Raw genomic sequence first — 22,644 nt, 5'->3', positions numbered from 1 at the left:
CAGTTAGTTAAGTGTCCGACTTTGGCTTGGGTCATGATCTCACGGTTGGTGGGTTCAAGCCCCACATCGGGCTCTGTGCTAACAGCTCAGAGCCTGGAGCCTGCTTCAGATTCTGTCTCCCTCTTTCTCTGCCCCTCCCCTGCTCGTGCTCTCCCTTTCTCTCTCTCTTTCTCTCTCTCTCAAGATAAATAAATAAACTTAAAAATTAAAAAAAAAGTTAAAAAAAATAAAAATCTGTGTGTTTACGTACTGAGTTTGCTGTCACAAACACCTGCCATTTTTTTCTTACTGGCCTGCTACAGTTGACCATTGTGACCTTAAGCAAATAGCTGACTAATCTGGTCGCCTGTGATCAGAAATGGTACCAGCCCACCTGAGCAAAGGTGGCCAGTGACCCTGGAAACATAAAATAAAGCCATTCAGAGGGCTTCCAGTCCGATCAGGGCAGATAGCAAAGTTTACCATTGTGCTTTCAATCACATTCTGTACTGATGGTGGAATTGTTAGAATGGACATCTTAGAACATGGGCTTTTTTATTCTTCTAGCAGTGTTGGCACTTGATATGAATTCATACTAATTATCCGTAATGGGAAAGCAAAGTAACATCAATGAATTTTACTTCTGTTTATGATACATTTCCTCACATGAGTAATTTGTACAGACAGGCTTTTCTGGCCCTAGTAAGTGACTGTTCAAGCTTTCATAAGTACATTTGGCTGTTGAACGTTTCACATTGCATATTCTGGAACAGCCACCTCTCTACTGTATGAACAGCTCAAATCAAAACACAGACGCAAATTAACAGTTAGCTTTGAGAAGAGTCGTGTGCAAAAGCCCAAACCATGGCTTTGCCGGTAGCTCTTCCTTATTTGCACATTAGGAAAACATGAGGTAAACGGAGGGAAAAGAACGAAAGCTATCTTCTGATCATAGAGAGTCTCACTTGATGTTCAGAATTATTTAATGAGAAAAATGTTTGAAGAAAGTACTGCACCTCTTAAATTTTAAATATTTTATGTACAATAATTTTTTTCAGTGATGCAGGAGAACTAAACCGTCATCCAAGCATGTTTCTCTTACTGCTGGTGTTGGGGAGACTCTACCCTTCCCCGATGGACGGCACCTATTCCACTCTCAGCATGGCACCTTTCATTCCCTTCATTATGAGGTAGCATGTGTTTCCTGGAAATAATGGGGTGGGTATGGGGGCCTTATGGGGTATTATAACTTGTTCTTATTTCAGAAACTATAGATTTTTTTTTTTACTTTGGTAGGGGGGGTCTTGTCAAAGCAGGGGCCTGAGGGTTATTGCCATTGCCCCCAGGTGGTCTCCAACGTTTCAGAGGAAGGTACCTCTGTCTTGGGTGCAGAAGCCCATATCCACTGTTTAAGTAATGTTTCCTTGGCACTCTGCTTGCTAACGGATGTGATCGGAGATACCCGCTTTTGAAAACCATAGCCTGGGTATTTGCAGTAAGCCCTGTGTTGAGCCTGGCCAGCATGGGGCAGGCTCGGTCCCGGTGTTATATCCCCTGTTCAGGTGTTGAAGAGAACATTTGTCTCTTCACTCCAGAGGAGTTTGCTAGTGGGTGCGAGGGGTAGCATCTAGAGGGCAGTGCTGCGTGGCACAAATTCATTTCCTGCTCAACTTCTCTTTCAAGCTTGGGGCACCTGAGAAAGAGCCATGCATGTGGATTATACATGGAATCAGATGACAGCAGGCTTTCCTACTTCTAGAGCCTATTACCCCTTTCTCTGTTAGAGTTTTTGAGGCATTGCCAACTTCTTATCACCTTTTTCATTTTCGATCAAAGGCATCAAGAAATAGGCTTCCAAAAAAGTATTGAAATTTTCTTATGAAACATTTCAGAAACACAGTCATATTACTTAGCTTTTACCTTTCTGTTTGCCTCTTGATAAAATAACACTTTCATTTTTATTTATCTACCAAAATGGAAATAGACTTAGAGCTGAATGGTAAGATACACCAAACTCAGGAGAATGTGTTTGTTATTTATGTGGCATCCTGGGTTCCACTTCCTGGTTTCACAGAGCTGACTGATGCATTCTAATGTGAGAAACCATTAAACACGAGATGCTGGCATACGATTGCTGTAGCCATTTGTTTGCGCCAAGCTCTGGCTGTGGCTGTGTTGTTATCTCTGATCACAGAGATGACTCACTCAGATTGGTTTTTGTTTCCTGATACACAAAGTTACCAGTCTCTTGGATCCAGCATTTTGGTGATTCATTTTAGGAATTTGGGTCGTAAATTTTTTACTTTCAGGAGCATTTAAAAATTGTACTTTCACACATAACTGGAAAGAACTGAAAAATGTTTCAGCAGGTTGATGGGGCGGGGGAGAAAGGCACATGGTCAGAATCACAGCGTCCATTAGAAACAAAGACGTGCCTTAGAACTTTGTCATCCTGTGTTGAGGACATTCAATTTATGGAAGCTCATCACTAACCAGTGTTATGTGTTGCATCCTAGAAACCAGAAATTACTACTTTGAAAGTATCCTTCCTGCTATTTGTTAGTATAATCAGTATATTTCAGTATATTTATTAGTATAATCAGAATGCTCATCTTATTATATTCCAAGCACTTATTATATAACAAAGATTACATTAATATAGATTATTTAAATATTGCCATAAAACCAGTGTCCTCAGTGTATCGTTTTTAATTTATTTTTATTTCTGTTAAGTTTATTTTGAGAGAGAGGGTGGGGAGGGCAGAGGAAGAGAGAGAATCCTAAGCAGGCTCCATGCTCTCAGCAGAGAACCCGACATGGGGCTCGAACTCACTAACCGATAGATCATGACCTGAGCTGAAATTAAGAGTCAGACGCTTGACTGACTGAACCACCCAGGAGCCCTAATGTATCGTTTTTTTAAACTCAAAAGGCACAAAGTATCCATTTTACTGCCCTTCCAGGGAAAATGCTTTGGTCAGTAGTTGCTTTCTACCCAAATAAAGATTCATAGAGTGCCACCAAATAGCATGAGTGCCACAATTGATTCCTTAGAGAATCAATAGGCTCTGATTTATTGAATGAATGTCCATTTGTGGTATAGAGCAGTTTTCTCAAACATTAAGAGGTAACCTATCACTTAGGAATCTCATAAATTCTGGTTCACTAGGTCTGGAGTGGGGGCCGAGGGTCTGCCTTTCAAACAGACTTCCAGGTAATGCTGATGCTGTTGGTCTATAGATCACGCTTTGAGTACCAAGATTAAATTTGGGATATTAAACATTATCAGAACCCCTCCCCCACCCCTGCACACACAATTTTAATAAACTAGACAGTAGTCGGCTCATACTTGGTACTTGATTAGGCTATTCAGAAGGTTTATGAGAAGTAGATTTTGACCCAGGAATGCAGAAAACAAGCAAAAGAGTATTCTGAGCAGAGAGGTTAGCAGGAAGTACACCAACGTCTGTTGAACCTTGACTATTTGCCAGGCACCGAACTGGGCGTTTTGCTTACAATGACTCTGAGAGGAGGTGTTATCACCCCCACTTTCCTGTTGAGGAAATTGAGGTTCAGAGAGCAAGTCAGGTACAGAGCTAGATATGAACCCAAGAACATAGGGTTGTCAAGAGTGTTGGGTGTACTCTTTCTATTACACCAAAATAACCAGCTCCCTTTTGTGTAGCCAAGAGTAGTGGCTACACTGAGTAAGTGATTGGGCAATTAGGAGGGAGGAGGAGCAGTTAGGAGGGAGGAGGAGGGAGGAAGCTCCGGAGTTGGTGGATCTGAGTGTAGGCTGTTTTTAGAATGTAGAAGTCATGTCCCCACTAGCACTGGTGAGGATGGCTTGATCAGATGCAGCCTTTCTCTCAGGCTCACATCTGCAAGATCATTGCCAGAGGTAGCAGGGTTGGTCTGTGACCAGGTATGGAGAAGCTGGCTTAACTTTCTTGACCATCTTTTGTGATAAAGTGGAAGGATCCTAGACTTGGAGTTCAGTCAAAACTCCAGTTTGGGGTTTCATCAACCTAGTACAGGGGCAACCCCATGCTACCCTAAAATGTTCACAATCACTCTGGGCAGATGAGCCAAAAACAGATTTTTAGCAAATAGTGAACTTAGGGGTGCCTGGGTGGCTCAGCTGGTTAAGTGTCCAACTTCAGCTCGGGTCATGATCTCACGGTTCGTGAGTTTGGACCCCCATTGGGCTCTGTGCTGACAGCTCAGAGCCTGGAGCCTGCTTTGGATTCTGTGTCTCCCTCTCTCTCTGCCCCTCTACTGCTCACTCTGTCTCTCAAAAATGAATAAACGCTAAAAAATTTTTTTTAATAAATAAAAAATACTGAATTTGATAAAAGTGTACACATTTGATTTAAATTACTTCTGAGAAAATTATTCATGAAGGAAGTGAAAGATTGCCTATTATTTTAGGCAATATTTGCAGTTCTAGTGATGGTAAAGAGTGGCCTATTTTGACTTGGGATAATAGCTGAAAAGATGGATGTATGCATGAGTGGATAGGCAGTGCTTTATTTTTGTAACATTGCCGGTGTTAATTTATGTACTTGGAAGAGTCTAATCAGGCTCTTGGCTAGTTTGCGTTTAGTGAAATAGAAATTCTTCAGCTAGTAGGAGTACCACAAAGGTTGCTCTGACCATGCTAAAGTGAGTTGCACAATAAGAAGATTAAAAGCCCCAGTGACAGCTTATTTCCCTTTGACTTATGTATACATACCTGCCATTTCCTTCCTCTCTGTAAGATGTCTGTAGGTATTGTTTGTATTTTTGTCCCTTTTCCCACATTTGGGAGTATAAGCTTATATCTGCTGATCTGCTTTGTTGACTTAAACCTTAGAAGTTCTGATTTGGGTTTTCCAAAGTGATGCCTGTTACATAAGTTATGCTTGTTGCATCATCTTGGAAGAGAAATGATAATGCTAATCACAATGTTTTGTTTACAAGTTTGTTTGTTTTTTTAACCCAGGATATTTTATGTGTCTGCTGCTGTGCTGGGTGCAGATTCACAACCCCTTACCTTGCAAATATGATGCCTTCCATTTAAGACCATTCACCCTTTAGTTCAAATACCACAGAGCAGAGTGACTCATACTTTAAAGGGGACCCTGACTGGCTCCCCGAATATGTCCTGCTTGTCTAGGGCTTTCTACAGACCAGAATATCTCTCTATGTGTACCTTTGAATTCCCTTTCACAAAGGAGTTTCAAGTTTGAATTGAAAAGCTATAGGAAACTGAGTATGCCCCAAACCTAGACCACAGTGTGGAGTCCTGAACAGAGCAAAGGCCCTGGATTTTAGAGACCTGGTTCTGTCTGAGTTCTGCCACTGACTGACCAGCTGCAACACTTGGACAAGGATCTCTCCTCTCTCTGGAGCCATGTGTACCTGTGTGTGTGAGGGTGTCCACTGAGACAGAGAGCCCCTTCTATTGCTGACAACACATCTCAGCATTGGATTAATACCCATGAGAGATACCCCTTCACTGCCTTTTATTCATTCTTCTGGGTGCTTTCAAAAGGATCTGCAACACCCCCCCCCCCCCAATTTGGGGCTCATTTTCATTGTGAAGGACTTTCAATATGTCTTTCCTCCAGTCATTTCACCTTAGATAACTTTTCAGGGAAATATGCCGTTCTTTTCTCTGAAGAATATTGAGGTGCAAATAACAATACAATCTTAAATACATGGCAGTGGAAATCACCTATAGGGACCTGTGCTGACTTCTGTAGTTGAGATATTTAAAAACCCAGCCAACAGTAAAAAAATTGGAAAATACATGTTTTATACATTTAAAAAATATTTCATGAGACCTTTGGATTGTACCAGTCTTAAAAAGGGAAGAAGGGTGGTAGGAGTTACAAATACTAAGAGTTAGGCCTTTTAAGCCTGTGATATTGAGAAATAATATTGACCCTTGTTTTCTGGTCTTTGAAAGTTACATAATTCAAGGATTACCATGTTACTCCTTGCCCATGTTACGGAGTTGAAGAAACTTGTTTTCCTTGGTGTAGAGTTGGGGTTTTTGCAGTAGACAATAGATGGCCTCTACCTTCATTTGTGATTGTAATACTGGGAACTCCCCTTCGAGGCTGGAGGCACATTTCTATCTCCTCTGTCTTCCCAGGATCCTTGTAGATAAGTAGAGGGCTGACTTTGCCTTACAGAGAGATAAACAGGCAGAGGGCTGCTAAAACACTGCTGGAAAGGAAGACCTGCCCTCCTCCCTTTTTGTTCACTTCAAGCCTGGCTCATCTCTCCCTCTGAATGGCTATAGCATTTGTTCCTTAAACCTCTTATCCTAGTATTCATCATTATTGTATCATCACATAATTTGTATGCTCAGTGCTTATTCTCTCCAAGTATATCTTAACCTCTTTCCATGTAGAAGCCACTCTGGGTTTTTTGGTTTGTTTTTGTTCCTTGGTACCTTTCTCTGCCTCGCCCAGGTTTGGGCACAGAGACTGAATTATTAACCTAGAAATGAGAGTAATTGTAAATTGAGACATTTTGTGTCTTAGCAGATCTGTGTATCTGTGAAATACTTAGGGACTCCTAGTCCTCCAGTATTGGAGCCACATTTCATATCTCACTGGTTAATGGTTTTGTAGAAAGGAAGGTCTGCTGGGTCTTGTGTTTTACCTGGCCTTTGAGGAGTCTGTAGGAGCTCTGACATTTACTTTTATTTTGCTTCACCTCTCTGACCCTCTGTTTCCTTATGTATCAGATTAAAGTATTAGATATTGTGTAGGTCCGCTCCTGCCTCATGGGCCTGTGACCTGAGGCCTTCCTGGCCTCTGAAGCCCTTTTCCCTGACTGCTATCTGGCAAACTGCTCTGGAGACCCACCTGCTGCAGGGTTTAGCACTTAACAAGAGGAGACTGGATTGGTAAGAATGGAAGAAGGAGGGTGATGTTGTGTTTTTTTGTTTTTGGCTGTTTTGTTTTGTTTTTGCTGAAAGTCATAGATCTATAAAAACGCCTTCCCGATTATTATGGCATGAATAAGAAGGCCCTTGTGTGCCTCAGGCTGTCAATCTATATAATGGGGATAATACTACTTATAAAATAGCAGATAAAAGTCCCTTTGGTTTGCTTTTTAAGAAAAATTCTATAAAGAGGAAGGGGTTGATGGTGATAGAAAGAGGGCCGACTTTTTAAACTTCTGCTTTGGCTTGTCCCAACCAGTAAACTGCAAGGAAGGCCCTGTAGCTAGATGCAGGGGAGCAGATTAAAAAAGAGTGCACTGTCGTCCTGTTGATGGCAAATTCCTGGACCCAGGTAACTTATAGCCTCGGGTACTTATGAGCCTAGATCCATGTCAGTAATTTGGGTGAAATGTGGGATGGGAATATTCTGCTGGGAGCTTGCAGAAGGATTTTTAAAAGACAAGGGGAAAGGCATACTTTATCAGTGACCAAACAGTTGTATTGATATTGATTGTTTTAGACTGAGTCATTCAATGTATTACTTGCAAGACCTTTACACTTTGTTTGCTGAGGTCAAGTAAGGATTCCCTAAGAATAAGTCATGTCTGAGTCAGCTCACTGTTTTGATGGGATTGCCAGTCCGATAGATGAAGGCAATGCTGCTTTATTCAACATTTGAATTACTTACTTAAACGAACACAGACTAGGTCACATGCTTATCAGGTTTGTATATAACATAAATATAAGTAGTGATAGAATCAAAATTCAAAATAGTCTTTAAGCATGGGCGTAATGCAAACTCAGGCTAGTGGCCATTACTTCTATGTGGCTGGGGAAGAAGGGGATAAACTTGAGGAAGTGTATACTAGGAGCTTCAATTTTATTTGTGGTGTGTTCTTAAGGTAGGTTCTGGGCAAGTGGTTGATTGTCATAGTATTCTGTATACTTATTTTGTATTTGATATGTCTGACATTGTTCCTAATTTAAAAACAAGATTCAAAAGAGTCTTGAAAGACTGGATCGATAGGCTGAGATGATCAAGATGACATTTAGTAGAGATAGGTATCATATTCTGATTTTCTAAAGAAAAGCCAATGTTGTGTACCTACAGGATGAGAGCTGTCTGGCTCCCTAGCAGTTTTTATGAAAACATCTTGGGGAGTAGGCTTTCCTGGTGAGCCCTGAGGAAGCAGTTGCTGCTTCCAGATAGTGGAAACTGTAGTCCCCCTGAATTCTTCTGGTCAGATTAAACCTACATCCTTGTGCCTATTGTGTTGTTGTGCTCTGGGCTTCCCATTTTAGGAGGGTCACTGATAAACTAATATTTATCCAGAGGAGGTGACCAAGATGAGGAGGAAGCTTAACATCTGGAAATAGTTAGACTGGAAAAGACTTAGAGGCAACATGGTAATGGTCTTTACACACTTGAGAGGCGGCCATATGGCAGAAGGCACATAATTTCTTTCTTGTGCTCCCAATGGGAAAGTAAGAGATAGATTTCAGATTTTAACATAAAGAAGAATTTTGTGAAAGTTAGCATTCTCCATCAAGAGAGTGAACAGATTTCCATAATGCTGAGCTGCTGGTCATTGAAAGCATTCAAGAAAAACTGATCCCTTGTTGGGCTTTCTGTAGTACATCTGAGATGACCAGCAGGGCATCTTTTTGAGATGTTTTATTTCAGATCAGCTGAACAGCTCAGGTTGTTGGGGTGCCATTCTTGTCATGGCCCACAAGGTCACAGTGGTCTACTCCTATAGGGTGCCCTCCAGCAGCTAATTCACTTAAATTTAGCTTCTAAGTAACTTCTATAACTTTGTTCTCGATAGTTCTGAAAACATTTTTTTGGCCTATGGGATGTTATGTCTGAAAAGCATTCCTTATTAATTTAATTATCTTTTTTGTGGTTGCTATATTTTTCTCCATTCCAGATGTTGGCCTAAACCACATTTGTTTTCTGACAAGTACAAGGAACATCTGAGTCTTTGAGAAGAGTCAGAGATGCTTTTCTGAAAAGTGATTAAAATAGATAACTCTTTGTTGCCCAAACTTCCTGAAGGATCTTCTTTGAACAGAGATGCCTATAGAGAGAACACAAGCGTCCTCAAGCCTAGCCCATTACAAGAGGAGACAACTGAGAATAGGTCTTTGCTGGTGCTGTTAATGGAGAGCTTGTTCCCACCTGGCCAGCCTGGAGGTCCAGCAGAACTCCACCCCTCCCGTGGTTACTGCTAAATTCCACGAGCCTTAGAGATTGGGCTTAAAGGTCAGAAATGTCCCTATACCATCCTGATCTGCCAGCAATGGAGGCATGAAAGGAAGGGAACTGCCATCCTATCAGTGTGTGGAAACTCTGACCTCTGGTTTTACTAATGTGACCCTGATACCAGTTCCAGCTTTGGGCAAGATGTCAAAGTGCAGATGTTCAGTTCCCCTGGCGGGGGGGGGGGGTTCTGGCTTTTCCATTTTCCCCTCTGCCTCTAAGCCAAACCTGTGCTCACTTCTTCCTTTCATACAGATATGTTAAAGACCCAAGTCTTTAACTTCCTTGGGACTATTTGTTGTATTATAGAGGCATACATTTTTAAATAAAGCAATGACCATTGGTTTTGGAGTTTTAGGCCTTATACAGGAGAGGACCTCCCCTTAAACAGGGGAGGACCTAAAAGCAGAGACTGGAAGGTTGTTTCCTAATGCTGGTTAATTCACACTTCATGCAGCTACCTGCTCCATCTCCTTTTTACCTTCGCCCTGTCTACCTAGTGCTTCATGTGGAGTACTGTGCTCATGGCCTTCTGAACTTCTGAATTCTACCCAGGGGTAGCTGAGCTTCAGCATGTGAAATCAAATCATGTTTCCTGTATTGTGTAGCTTTTCTTGCAAAGAGTACTGGCATAAAAGGATACTCTGTCATCTGTCACTGATTTTTATCTCTTAGTTCCTAGAGAGGGGCCTGGCCAACTTCATCTCTGGTGCCAGATCTCTTTAAGACCATTTTATAAATATGTTTTTGAGCAAAAGGAATGAGGAATTCACCTCTCACGGAATGCATTGACAAAGCAAGCTGAAAAAACAAAACTTGTAGAGACCAGCTTTTCTTCGGTGTTATCTGCTACTTCCAACAGGCCAATTCAGGTCATGTTAGAACAAGTGATTTGATCTGCAAACAGCTTCATTCTTAGGTGAAATATTTGATAATGATGATAATCCATGGCCTATTGCTGCCATTCACTCTAAAAGTTAGAATCCAATCAGTTAATAGATTAACAAAGTAGTTGTTAAATATCCATTGCATACCTAGCTAGCGTTAGGTCTCTGGTAAGATGCAAAGTAAAGGAAGAAAGCATTCAACCTTGAAGAACTTATGGCCTAGCTAGTGAGATAAAACCCATGTTTCTGCACCTGACATAGTGAATTTTAACCATTGAATTATGTGACAGATACACTAAGGGCCAAGGGCCAGTAAATAAGGGGAAGAGTGCCAGTGTTCTTGGAGAAGTTCAGGAGGCTCTCCCAAGTAGCAAGGCAGGAAAAGAAGGGAATTCAGTGTTCTTTCTCGAGGGCTTTCAGAAATCTCCCATGGTGATTAGCAGCTCATGCAAAACGAGAGAAAAGCCATGCTGTCTACCATGTAGACTGTTGGATCTAACAAGAGAAAGATTGTGGTAGAGAGTTTTATGATTCATAACTTGGAAGTCATTGTAAGGAGCCTTGCTTCCACTTGAATCAAGGATGACCCAGGAAATTCAGAAAATAAATGCTTTGCTGCTTAACAAGGGACACCGATGGTAGAGAATCTTGGCTAATTTCAATAAAGGACAGTATTTGCTCCGAGGTATACATTTAAGGCATATGGAAATAATAACTAGTAGGAGGAAAACTCTTACAAATATAGTAACATTTAAATTTCAAAATATTTTATTAATGTCTTTCCCTAAGGAGCTTTTATTTCCTTAGTCTTAATTATTTTCTCAAGACTTGTAGCCAAGGTGCTCAGCAGGCATTCTTAATGCTGAACTGAAGGATTTGACAATAGCAAGTCCCAAATGCTGACTGATGTGCAGTCATCTTATCCTACATGGTAGGGAGTGTTTTAAGATAAAAAATGTAGGTCTTTCTCTTTAGGCAGCAAATACAAATTAGGGAATAGAGTAGGAAGGCAAAGATGAATTATAGTAGGCTTAAAATGACCCAGCATGTTTGGGATATCTTTCCCTGACTGGCACAGTTTTTTTCCTCCCTCTCCTCTGGGCCTTGACCCTTCCCAGTCTATTTATAATCTAGTTAAAACAAGCTGCATTAGTCACATCAACTGCCCAGGATGTATTCACCCCCATATCCTTCTACTTTTTCCTTCGTATCTTATTTTCTTCACTTGCCTTGAGCCCTGAGACTCTTGACTGTGCTTCTCACCTCCCCTCCACACCAGCTACAGATTTATTCTTCACCATTTATTCTTGTCTTTCACTTTATTTTGTGAGTACTCTTGTCATCAGTTCATCTGTCCCGTAAATATATTTGCTGAGGGCCTACTTTGTGTTGTTGCCTAAACCCAGTGCCCCTACTTTTGTCACCTCCCATTTGCAAGAGAAACTAGAGGCCATTAGGCCTAGACTCTCCATGGAGGCGCCCGCCCCACCTGCCCCCATAGTTCTCACCCGTATTTTATAGCCAGATGCTTGGAAAAGGTTTTCTGTGTTCACAGGCTCCATTCCCACCCTCCCCCCATTAAGTCATTCCTTAAACTACTGCACCCTGGATGCTTCTTCTGCCACTTCACTGCAGCTGCCCCTACAAGGGTGCAGTGGGAGTGACCTAGTCATAGAAGCCTCTGGATGCTTTTCAGTGCTCATCCCTCTTTCCCTTTCTCTGGAGTTTGACACTACTGCACATCCCCTTCTTCGTGACGCTCTTTCCTCTGTGGCCTTCTTTGGCCATTATATCTTTCTCCTCTGGCAGGACCCCTTCTTTCTGCTTCCTCCTAAATATTGGTGTGCCTCTTTGCCCTGCCCTCTACTCTCTTCATTTTCACTTTGCTTGCACTGTCTGGGGTTGCTCCTCACATACAGTGAGCGGTGTCCTAGATCTAGAACTCGTACAGAATCATAGATTCAGCATTCTACTGGACAACTCCTTCTTCATGTCCCATAGATACCTAAAAGTCAGCAATTTCAAAACAAGTCTCCAGGTAATTCGTCTGCACCCTGAGGCTTGAAACAGCCATCTCTGAGGGCCTAGCACAACGTGTAACATCACATTCCATCGGGCCAGCTGTAGTCAGAGGAAATCAGGACTCAGGGTATCACAAGCGTCCTCCCGATGTCATTGTGTTCATATGTACTCACTAACAAAGGAACATTGCTTTAAAAAGTCACTGACTTTGGGGGGCGCCTGTGTGGCTCAGTCAGTTAAGCATCCGACTTCAGGTCAAGTCATGATCTCGCCATTCCCAAGTTCAAGTCCCGCGTCGAGCTCTGCGCTGACAGCTCAGAGCCTGGAGCCTGTTTCAGGTTCTGTGTCTCCCTCTCTCTCTCTGCCCCTCCTCCACTCAGGCTCTGTCTCTCTCTCTCAAATAAAAACATTGAAAAAAAAAAAGTCACTGACTTATATATCCCTCCAGTAAGTTTGAAATGATTTGCCTTTTTTCTCTTATTGACGACCATCAGTTTGAGATAGCAAGGTAGCAGGTGTTGGTACCTTTCTTTGGAGATAGAAAAGCCAAGGCACAAAAAGAGTAAGCATCATATGTCCACAGTAAAAACATCGTTGAGGAGTCAGACTGTAAGAACTGATTCATTTATTCATTTACTCAATAGGTGTTTACTGCAAACATCAATTGTGTGTTGGGCACGATAGAAATACAGTGGAGCATCAGACAGATAAGATTTTGGTCTAATGGACTATCCTTTCTGGTATGCTGCTTCTTGGTCCCTGTCTTCTTTGCCCTGATTTGTTCCAGCAAATTAGTGATAAATGATAATATTTAGCTATGGGCCAGACACTGTTTTAGAACTTGACACATACTCATTTAATCATCATGACAACACTGTGAGAGGTCTGTAATGTTATTATCCCCATCCTCCAGAGAGGACAAGTTGGGTTGTAGGAAGTTTTAGAAATGTGCCCTAGGTCATATACTGCTAGGAAGTGAAAAGGCCAGGATCTGACCCAGGCAGTCTGGCTCCAGAACCCAGGCTCTTTGCCACTCCCTCAGCTACACTAATGCTTAACACCACAATATGCCTGCTTCTGATGCTACATGGCAAGTTAGTTCTCCACATGCCCAAATTAACCTACAGTTTCGAATGACAAATATTTGGACTCACTTTGCTGTCTTGAGCTCTCCCTCCATCCCATCTTGGGCACTGCTTTGGCAGTGGTCTCATTTCCTAATCTGAAATCAGTAGAAAAGGAAGAAAAGCTCGCAGTTAAGCCCAAGTGGTTGTGACAGGTTGCTAAATAAGACTGGCTCAACTGAAGTTCTGAGATTCTTGAGAAATACTGAGAGTTTCTTACAAAAGAAGTTTTCCTTAGAATAGGAAATCATGGGTCATTGCACAGTTGTGCGTGTCTTAGCAAAGAGAAAAATGTGTCTTGAGGCCCAAGAAGCATAAAGTCTTAATGAGATTATTTGTGGGTTCCTCTTTATTTATAACTTTTAAACTGTTAGAGAATATATTTTTCATCTGTCTTTACCATCATAAGTTTCCACAGTCGAAACTTCACATAACTTTGAAAACCTCCCGAGTTACTGAAAGAAAAAGAAAAAAATTTACAGCTACAAACATTTAGGTAAAACTTTGATATTTACAGAGTACCTTCACACACAGCAGCTTAGTCGATCATCCTCTTTTGATTCTCTTGGAAAGAAAACAGAATCTCAACGCTATCAGCCAGCATATGTTGAAATTTTGAAAAATTGTCAACGTTTCTTTGTGTGGTAATCCCACACTTATTGTGGAAAAATGGCAAGTCTGAATCGTGAAGTGTTCAAATCACTGACTATTACGATGTGAAAGTTCCGTTACTCCAAACTGCATAGAGTAACTTCGGGTAGCTGCTCCAGTGGCCGGACAACGGCACCGGGTTACCCTAGTAGCTGACAACCCACGCTGCAAGGCCTCTGACTGTGGGTTGAAATCCACCCCGCTTCTTTCTCAGGTTTGCATTTTTCATGTGCACAGTCCTACCTTGCTCGTTCACTAACCAAAAATTACTAGCCGAAACCTGCTGGAAGGCACACCAGGAGCGAGATGTGCCCTCAGGGTTGTGTTTTCTTTTGTATCGGAGAATTCCTGGCCTGGCATGTTCATATCCTGGCCACCGGTCCCCAAGAGATAGCCACATGTTCCCTAACTTTGAATGAAAACTTTCAGTCGCAAAGGGAAACTGCAGCTCATTCTCAGTCTGAATAAGCACAAAAAATCAAAATTAGGCAGGCCCACACGAATGAGATTTTTCTGTTTGGTTTCTACAATGTCCAGAACATTAACAAAAATACATATTTGTATGAGGGGTGCTGCTGAGTAAATAAGCATCTTGTTTTTGATTATTACAGTCATTTAGGAGAAACCCATCTGGGTAGAAACTATGGAAATATATCCAGGTAGCCAAGAAAAAGCTGAATTGTTACTGAAGGTTGTGTCACACAGACAAGCAGTGGGTAGAAAATATTTTCAAACACTAAACAAATGAGTCTCTTAAGGCGGTCCTTTTGGGTGATGGGTAAGTAGTGTGGGTTTGGTTTTTTTTTTTTTTTGCTTAACTGTTTAATTATTATTTTTATTATTTTTATTTTATTTTATTTTATTTTATTTTATTTTACTTTATTTTATTTATTTTTTTGCCAGAAGAATCTCTTTTTGTCTCTAAAGACAGAGTTTAAGGCTCAGCTTCTTTTCAGCTTGGATGAAATGAAAAGTGAAATTCATTTAATACTAATTATAACCTGCATAAGTCTAGTGAAGAGAAACTTAAGAAATGTAATTCTTGTTTTCTAGCTGAGCCTCCATGCCATATAATTAATATAATTCAGTCACTTTGTGCCCATTTTTTTCCCCCTGCATGATTTAAGAATTTAGTTCAGAGCCAGAATAAAAACCGGATTTAGGGAAAACTTGAAAAGACCGGAGCGGGATTTGCATTCTGCTGCATGGTTGAACACGTCCTGAAAGAAACAGTGTTAGAATGTCGTGTCCTGCTAGAAGGCCCTGTTGAAAACTGGCCAGCAGAGAGGCTTCCTAGTGCCGTCCCCTTGTCTGTACTGCTATGAACCATCTGTCATGAGAGCCCTGAGTAGGACCAAGGGGCCTCCACAGGATTGCTACACAGCCTGACAGAAGCTGTGCTCTGGTGTATAAGCCCCAGGCTGTGTGGGTTTTGGAACTGGCCGGCCACCCTGGCTCAACCCTGGATAAATATTCCCGGGTTCTAAGTAGGATAGGGAGTTCAAAGCCCTGTTTTTCCCAAGTCCTTCCACAACCAATCCGTGACATGTTGTTATGAGGGCTGAGTGGAATGGCTGTGTGTGGAGGGAGGAAAAGGGAATGCTTTCTACTACTAATTAATTTGACCTCCCTAATGGTCCCTTTTCCTGTTAGGAATGAAGCCACTCAGAGGGCCAGTAGCCTAATGGCCATAGCCACTCACCCGGGCCAGCTTTACCCCTAAGGTAGTTGAAAACTATCTGAAACGATTTCAGAAGCCTTAAGTGGTGCCTTCTACCCACCCAGTTTTCTCAGATGCCTCCTCCATTTTGAGTTTCACAGATAGACTTTTCATTATTTAAGTACATGGTTTCGATCCCTTCTAAAATGGAAATCCCACTGTGAGACAGTACTTTTAAGTTATTATTAGTCAGTTATACCACCGTATGGTTTAGTTTAAGTTTCTTGGGTTTGGACGGGAAGAGAAATAGAAGACATCAGTTGGGTGTTTGGGGAAGTGTTTGGGGAAGGGATAAGGTCGGTGGTGGGGAGAGGATGCAGAACTTGGAACAACGGCAGAAAGCAAGTTGCCACGTTCACATGTGTGATATGGGTGAGGACTGCAGTGACTTCTTTCCCACCAGAACTTGCTCTCTTGCCTTCAGTGAAAGGGGGCTTCCTATTTTCTACTTACCTCTTCCTTCTGGCAGGGAGAGACTTGAAGGTTTTTTAACAGCTCTGACTCTTCCTTATGCCTTCTAGATGTGGTTCCATTTCCTTTCCAAGATGAAAGCTTGTCTTTGTCCCCTCCCAGAATAGTTCCAGACAGCAGAACACAGTGAATCCTTCCAGATAAAAGACCCTGCTGATAAAATGCCAGATTGTTATCAGAGAAGTGAAGTGAGGGGAGTCAAGTCCCTACCATTAATTACCTAGTTACAGCTCTGTTTATGTCCTGTCCATTTGGGGGCATGTTTTCCTTGGACAGTTTCCTGTCTGTGTTCTGAACTGCAGTCTGATGTTGATAAAAATCCCAAAGGTCAGAATAGTGGGTTCCTTATTTTCCAAACGGTTTATTGGCAAGGAAGAGACTACCAGAGTTTCTATCTTCCATCTGGAAGAAAATGGACAAATGCTTGGGTTCGGTGGTTCATTCTTCACCTCAAGCATGCAAACCCTAGTGTGTTGAGTGAACTCTGACTGTGAATACTTAGCTGAGAAGTTACCTGGAAATAGAATGACATTTATTCACTGTGAAGCCCTGAGTATCAACCAGGGAATGCGTATCTAGACATGGAGGCCAGAGTCTAAAATTCTCTGAAACTACTTGGAAAATGTACTCAGTGCCACTGAACTGTCCGCTTAAGAATGTGTCGATTTTATGTTATCTGTATTTTACCACAATAAAAATAGATGAACAAATGAATAAATAGCTCCAGTACTTTGGTCACGGTTGGAAATACCAAAGGCTTGGGCTGCACAGTCCGCTTTATTTTGAATGGAATTGTTGTTGGATATGAGGCATTATTCACTGTTTTAAAAGCGGTGAGACTCTGAGCACAGAGAATCACAGAGAACCTTCACATGGTGAAGAGACTGTTTCGCCACCATCATATGGGCGTACTTGGGAAATTTGGGGATTGGGAGAGCCAGAGCCCTGTCTTGAAAATGATTGCTTCCAAACCACTATAGCCACTTTCCTTCTACAAATGTAACAAAAGCAGGGAATAAGGTCTCCTGATGGCTAGAATAGTAGCATCTATTGCTCTGATTCTCAAAGAATGGCACTGAAATGCTCCACGACCAGAAGTGGTGTGAGTTAAGTGAACCTCCTCTGTGGTATCTGGCAGCCATTAAGTGGTCAGGCACATGTTTCTTCACCAAATTAAACTCACATCTGACCTTATGCTTTCCTGTTAGGTTGTATCCTCAGTCCAACCCATTTTTGCTATAAGGCCCTTGACCTGTGACTCAGCCAGCTCTTTCGGCTTCACTGGTGATGGGGGTTCTTTTTGCGGACTACACTGTTGCCTTCTTGTTTGTTTGTTTGCTTTTTGCTAAGCCAAGAAACTTCTCAAGCCTTGCAAACATGTTCCCTGGTGACATAGCTGCAGTATGAATTTCAGGGTAGAAAAAAAGAAAGAAATATGAATATAGCCCTGTTCAGTTCCCAAAACTTTTTCTCTTGTTAACCCTGGAGCCCTGAACCCAGCACCCTGACTAAAAGACGCTTTTTTCCCCTGTGTATGTGTGTGCTTATGTGCTTATTCCTACCATCGTTTGAAGGCGGTCGTGAGACATTCATCATGGTTTCAGCAATACTTTTCTCAAATTTAGTGTTTTCCTTAGAAAAGGCAAGAAAATATAGGAGCCTAGGAAGAAGTTAAAGTAAATTTAAAATATATAAGCTCACTTTGAGTGAAACCAGTAAAAATAAGCCCTAACCTTTTCTTATAGGTAAAAAAAAACTGGAATTTTTTAAAAAAGTATTCTTTTAGGAAATAAAGATTTTGCCAGAAATAGCATGGGTGGTTAAAGCACTCTGGTGTGAAAGATGCATCTTTAAAAATCTGCCCTTTAAAAAACAAGATTTCTTTACTTTCTTCTTGACTAATGGTTTTGTCAGAGTAATCATTTGAACAATAAATGAAATGCTTTGAAGTATATAGGGGAGTAGAGAACTTTTCTGTGCCTTGTACAAAGTGGTGATACAGATTATAAACTAAATGATGGCAAATTCCACCAATTTACCCAGCGTCCAAATACTAGCAAATGTCACCAAAGCCATAGAAATCTACTGATGAAATCACAAAGATGAATGGAAGTGATCCAGATTGTTTAATTTCCTTTGAAATGTTGTATTTATTAGATCTTATCACCCAGAAGTTGAACAGTATTGAATATCACACGTAGCACTTTATTTTTAATCTTAGGTTGAAGGTTATATCCTTGGCATGATTGAAGAATGACTCATATAATTTGCACTTTTTTTTTTTTTTTTTTGATGGGCCAGGAGGGAACCTGGGGAGTAAGATGATACTGAATTGAGGCTAAATTTATTAATTGAATTCAAATGGAAATAAATAAATATTGCTTACAAATTTTCTTCTTTCTTTTTACATTCACGTGTATACCTTCTGTGAAGATTCCCTTGAATGCTACTTTTGCTTAAAATACAATGTAAGATATCTCTTGGCCACTAAAATTAGCAGTGGGAAAGTGGGAATTCGTGATTTTTTTCCCTTGTTAAATGTATCAAGCTGTGTGACAGCCCAAACCTTCAGTCACATGTACTTGTTGGAGGATGTGGCCAGAATTCTTCATTGACATGTTCCCCATCTTAAAATACAATCACCGTGAAATTAATGTATTAAGCCTTAGTCCAAATCCAGGGGAGGACTTAAAGGTAATGTGATTCTCCTTATAATTAGTAACCTAATTAAATGCTGGAGAGCTTTAGTCATATAGCACTGTACCTTGCTTCTGAACAAAGATAATACCACCACTGAAATTGTATACTTGTAACACTAGTATATTTTTAATTAGTGGTAGGGTGTGTGTGTGTGTGTGTGTGTGTGTGTGTGTGATCAGTTTTGTTTCATCTTTAAACTTTGCACAGCAGTCTCCATTGTGTATTCATTTAGACTATATTAAATAACAGTGTACTACCTTGGCTTCTGTCTTCTTAGAATTTGGCATGATTCAAACTGGGATAAGTTGAAATTTGCCTTTTCACTATGGAATAAGCAAAATATTAAAATAAGCAAAAATAAAAGATATTAGGAAGCAGGATTAATCTACTCAAGATGGGGGAAAATCTGTTTAACCTTAATAACCACGTGGAAAATCCCGCTGCTAAATGCAGATGTGTTTATTAAAGCTGGCCCAACAAATCTGGCAGTGCTTGGTTGAATGGTTTGAGTTGTCAAGTGTACGTAAGTGTAATGAAATTGAATTTCTTTTAACATGTGTTACGGCTGTTTAATCCTAGAGTGATAAAAACGTCTTATAGCTGAGGCGCACTGGTTTTCTCAACTAGCATGGGCAGTGGAGACAGACAGACTTGACTCTGAATCCCAGCTTGTTCAATCACCCCCCTTTTTTAACTTGGGCAAAGTCACTTAATCTCACTTAGCATGTCCTAGAACAGCATGTGGAAAATTTGGAGGCATTGTCCTAGAAAAAAATAGCTTTTGTTCTTTTATTCTTATACGATTAACCATTACGATTTCGGTGTTCATTGGTTTAAGAGAGCACAAGGAAAAGTTAATTCTGGTCATAAACGTTCAAAGGAAATAGCTGGGCTTGTTTGATCTAAGGAAAGGAAGACTTGGGATGATGTGCAGGTGGGATTGGAGGCAGAGAAGGGAAAACCAGACGGGATGCGTATAGTTTGGTGACTTTTCTAAAGTGCGTGAAAGGTTATTCTTTAAAACCAGCATTATGGAGGTATAATTGGTTATAAAATAGGGTGCACATGTTTATTTATTTATTTATTTATTTTTATTTTTTTTTTATTTTTTATTTTTTAATATATGAAATTTACTGTCAAATTGGTTTCCATACAACACCCAGTGCTCATCCCAAAAGGTGCCCTCCTCAATACCCATCACCCACCCTGCCCTCCCTCCCACCCCCCATCAACCCTCAATTTGTTCTCAGTTTTTAACAGTCTCTTATGCTTTGGCTTTCTCCCACTCTAACCTCTTTTTTTTTTTTTTTTTCTTCCTTCCTCTCCCCCATGGGTTTCTGTTATGTTTCTCAGGATCCACATAAGAGTGAAACCATATGGTATCTGTCTTTCTCTGTATGGCTTATTTCACTTAGCATCACACTCTCCAGTTCCATCCATGTTGCTACAAAAGGCCATATTTCATTTTTTCTCATTGCCACGTAGTATTCCATTGTGTATATAAACCACAATTTCTTTATCCATTCATCAGTTGATGGACATTTAGGCTCTTTCCATAATTTGGCTATTGTTGAGAGTGCCGCTATAAACATTGGGGTACAGGTGCCCCTATGCATCAGTACTCCTGTATCCCTTGGATAAATTCCTAGCAGTGCTATTGCTGGGTCATAGGGTAGGTCTATTTTTAATTTTCTGAGGAACCTCCACACTGCTTTCCAGAGCGGCTGCACCAATTTGCATTCCCACCAACAGTGCAAGAGGGTTCCTGTTTCTCCACATCCTCTCCAGCATCTATAGTCTCCTGATTTCTTCATTTTGGCCACTCTGACTGGCGTGAGGTGATATCTGAGTGTGGTTTTGATTTGTATTTCCCTGATAAGGAGCGACGTTGAACATCTTTTCATGTGCCTGTTGGCCATCCGGATGTCTTCTTTAGAGAAGTGTCTATTCATGTTTTCTGCCCATTTCTTCACTGGGTTATTTGTTTTTCGGGTGTGGAGTTTGATGAGCTCTTTATAGATTTTGGATACTAGCCCTTTGTCCGATGTGTCATTTGCAAATATCTTTTCCCATTCCGTTGGTTGCCTTTTAGTTTTGTTGGTTGTTTCCTTTGCTGTGCAGAAGCTTTTTATCTTCATAAGGTCCCAGTAATTCACTTTTGCTTTTAATTCCCTTGCCTTTGGGGATGTGCCGAGTAAGAGATTGCTACGGCTGAGGTCAGAGAGGTCTTTTCCTGCTTTCTCCTCTAAGGTTTTGATGGTTTCCTGTCTCACATTCAGGTCCTTTATCCATTTTGAGTTTATTTTCGTGAATGGTGTGAGAAAGTGGTCTAGTTTCAACCTTCTGCATGTTGCTGTCCAGTTCTCCCAGCACCATTTGTTAAAGAGACTGTCTTTTTTCCATTGGATGTTCTTTCCTGCTTTGTCAAAGATGAGTTGGCCATACATTTGTGGGTCTAGTTCTGGGGTTTCTATTCTATTCCATTGGTCTATGTGTCTGTTTTTATGCCAATACCATGCTGACTTGATGATGACAGCTTTGTAGTAGAGGCTAAAGTCTGGGATTGTGATGCCTCCTGCTTTGGTCTTCTTCTTCAAAATTACTTTGGCTATTCGGGGCCTTTTGTGGTTCCATATGAATTTTAGGATTGCTTGTTCTAGTTTCGAGAAGAATGCTGGTGCAATTTTGATTGGGATTGCATTGAATGTGTAGATAGCTTTGGGTAGTATTGACATTTTGACAATATTTATTCTTCCAATCCATGAGCAGGGAATGTCTTTCCATTTCTTTATATCTTCTTCAATTACCTGCATAAGCTTTCTATAGTTTTCAGCATACAGATCTTTTACATCTTTGGTTAGATTTATTCCTAGGTATTTTATGCTTCTTGGTGCAATTGTGAATGGGATCAGTTTCTTCATTTGTCTTTCTGTTGCTTCATTGTTAGTGTATAAGAATGCAACTGATTTCTGCACATTGATTTTGTATCCTGCAACTTTGCTGAATTCATGTATCAGTTCTAGCAGACTTTTGGTGGAGTCTATTGGATTTTCCATGTATAGTATCATGTCATCTGCAAAAAGCGAAAGCTTGACTTCGTCTTTGCCAATTTTGATGCCTTTGATTTCCTTTTGTTGTCTGATTGCTGATGCTAGAACTTCCAGCACTATATTAAACAACAGCGGTGACAGTGGGCATCCCTGTCGTGTTCCTGATCTCAGGGAAAAAGCTCTCAGTTTTTCCCCGTTGAGGATGATGTTAGCTGTGGGCTTTTCATAAATGGCCTTTATGATCTTTAAGTATGTTCCTTCTATCCCGACTTTCTCAAGGGTTTTTATTAAGAAAGGGTGCTGGATTTTGTCAAAGGCCTTTTCTGCATCGATTGACAGGATCATATGGTTCTTCTCTTTTTTTTTGTTAATGTGATGTATCACGTTGATCGATTTGCGAATGTTGAACCAGCCCTGCATCCCAGGAATGAATCCCACTTGATCATGGTGAATAATTCTTTTTATATGCTGTTGAATTCGATTTGCTAGTATCTTATTAAGAATTTTTGCATCCATATTCATCAGGGATATTGGCCTGTAGTTCTCTTTTTTTACTGGGTCTCTGTCTGGTTTAGGAATCAAAGTAATACTGGCTTCATAGAATGAGTCTGGAAGTTTTCCTTCCCTTTCTATTTCTTGGAATAGCTTGAGAAGGATAGGTATTATCTCTGCTTTAAATGTCTGGTAGAACTCCCCTGGGAAGCCATCTGGTCCTGGACTCTTATTTGTTGGGAGATTTTTGATAACCGATTCAATTTCTTCGCTGGTTATGGGTCTGTTCAAGCTTTCTATTTCCTCCTGATTGAGTTTTGGAAGAGTGGGTGTTTAGGAATT

At 40.9% G+C, this 22,644-nt stretch overlaps 1 protein-coding gene across 2 annotated transcripts in view; it reads left to right on the top strand.

Moving 5' to 3' along the window:
• THADA (THADA armadillo repeat containing) overlaps positions 1–22,644 on the top strand; it is a 333,497-nt gene that overhangs the window by 144,181 nt on the left and 166,672 nt on the right. For both annotated transcript variants that reach the window (XM_049650200.1, XM_049650201.1), the window contains one exon: positions 1,038–1,169. In XM_049650200.1, coding sequence (XP_049506157.1) covers positions 1,038–1,169 — 132 coding nt within the window. The remainder of the gene's footprint in view (positions 1–1,037; positions 1,170–22,644) is intronic.

The sequence above is a fragment of the Panthera uncia genome, assembly GCF_023721935.1.
Source record: "Panthera uncia isolate 11264 chromosome A3 unlocalized genomic scaffold, Puncia_PCG_1.0 HiC_scaffold_11, whole genome shotgun sequence".
In the NCBI taxonomy this organism is placed as follows: Eukaryota; Metazoa; Chordata; class Mammalia; order Carnivora; family Felidae; genus Panthera; species Panthera uncia.
The sequence above is the reverse complement of the archived record's forward strand: the minus strand, read 5'-3'. Positions and strand labels throughout refer to the sequence as shown.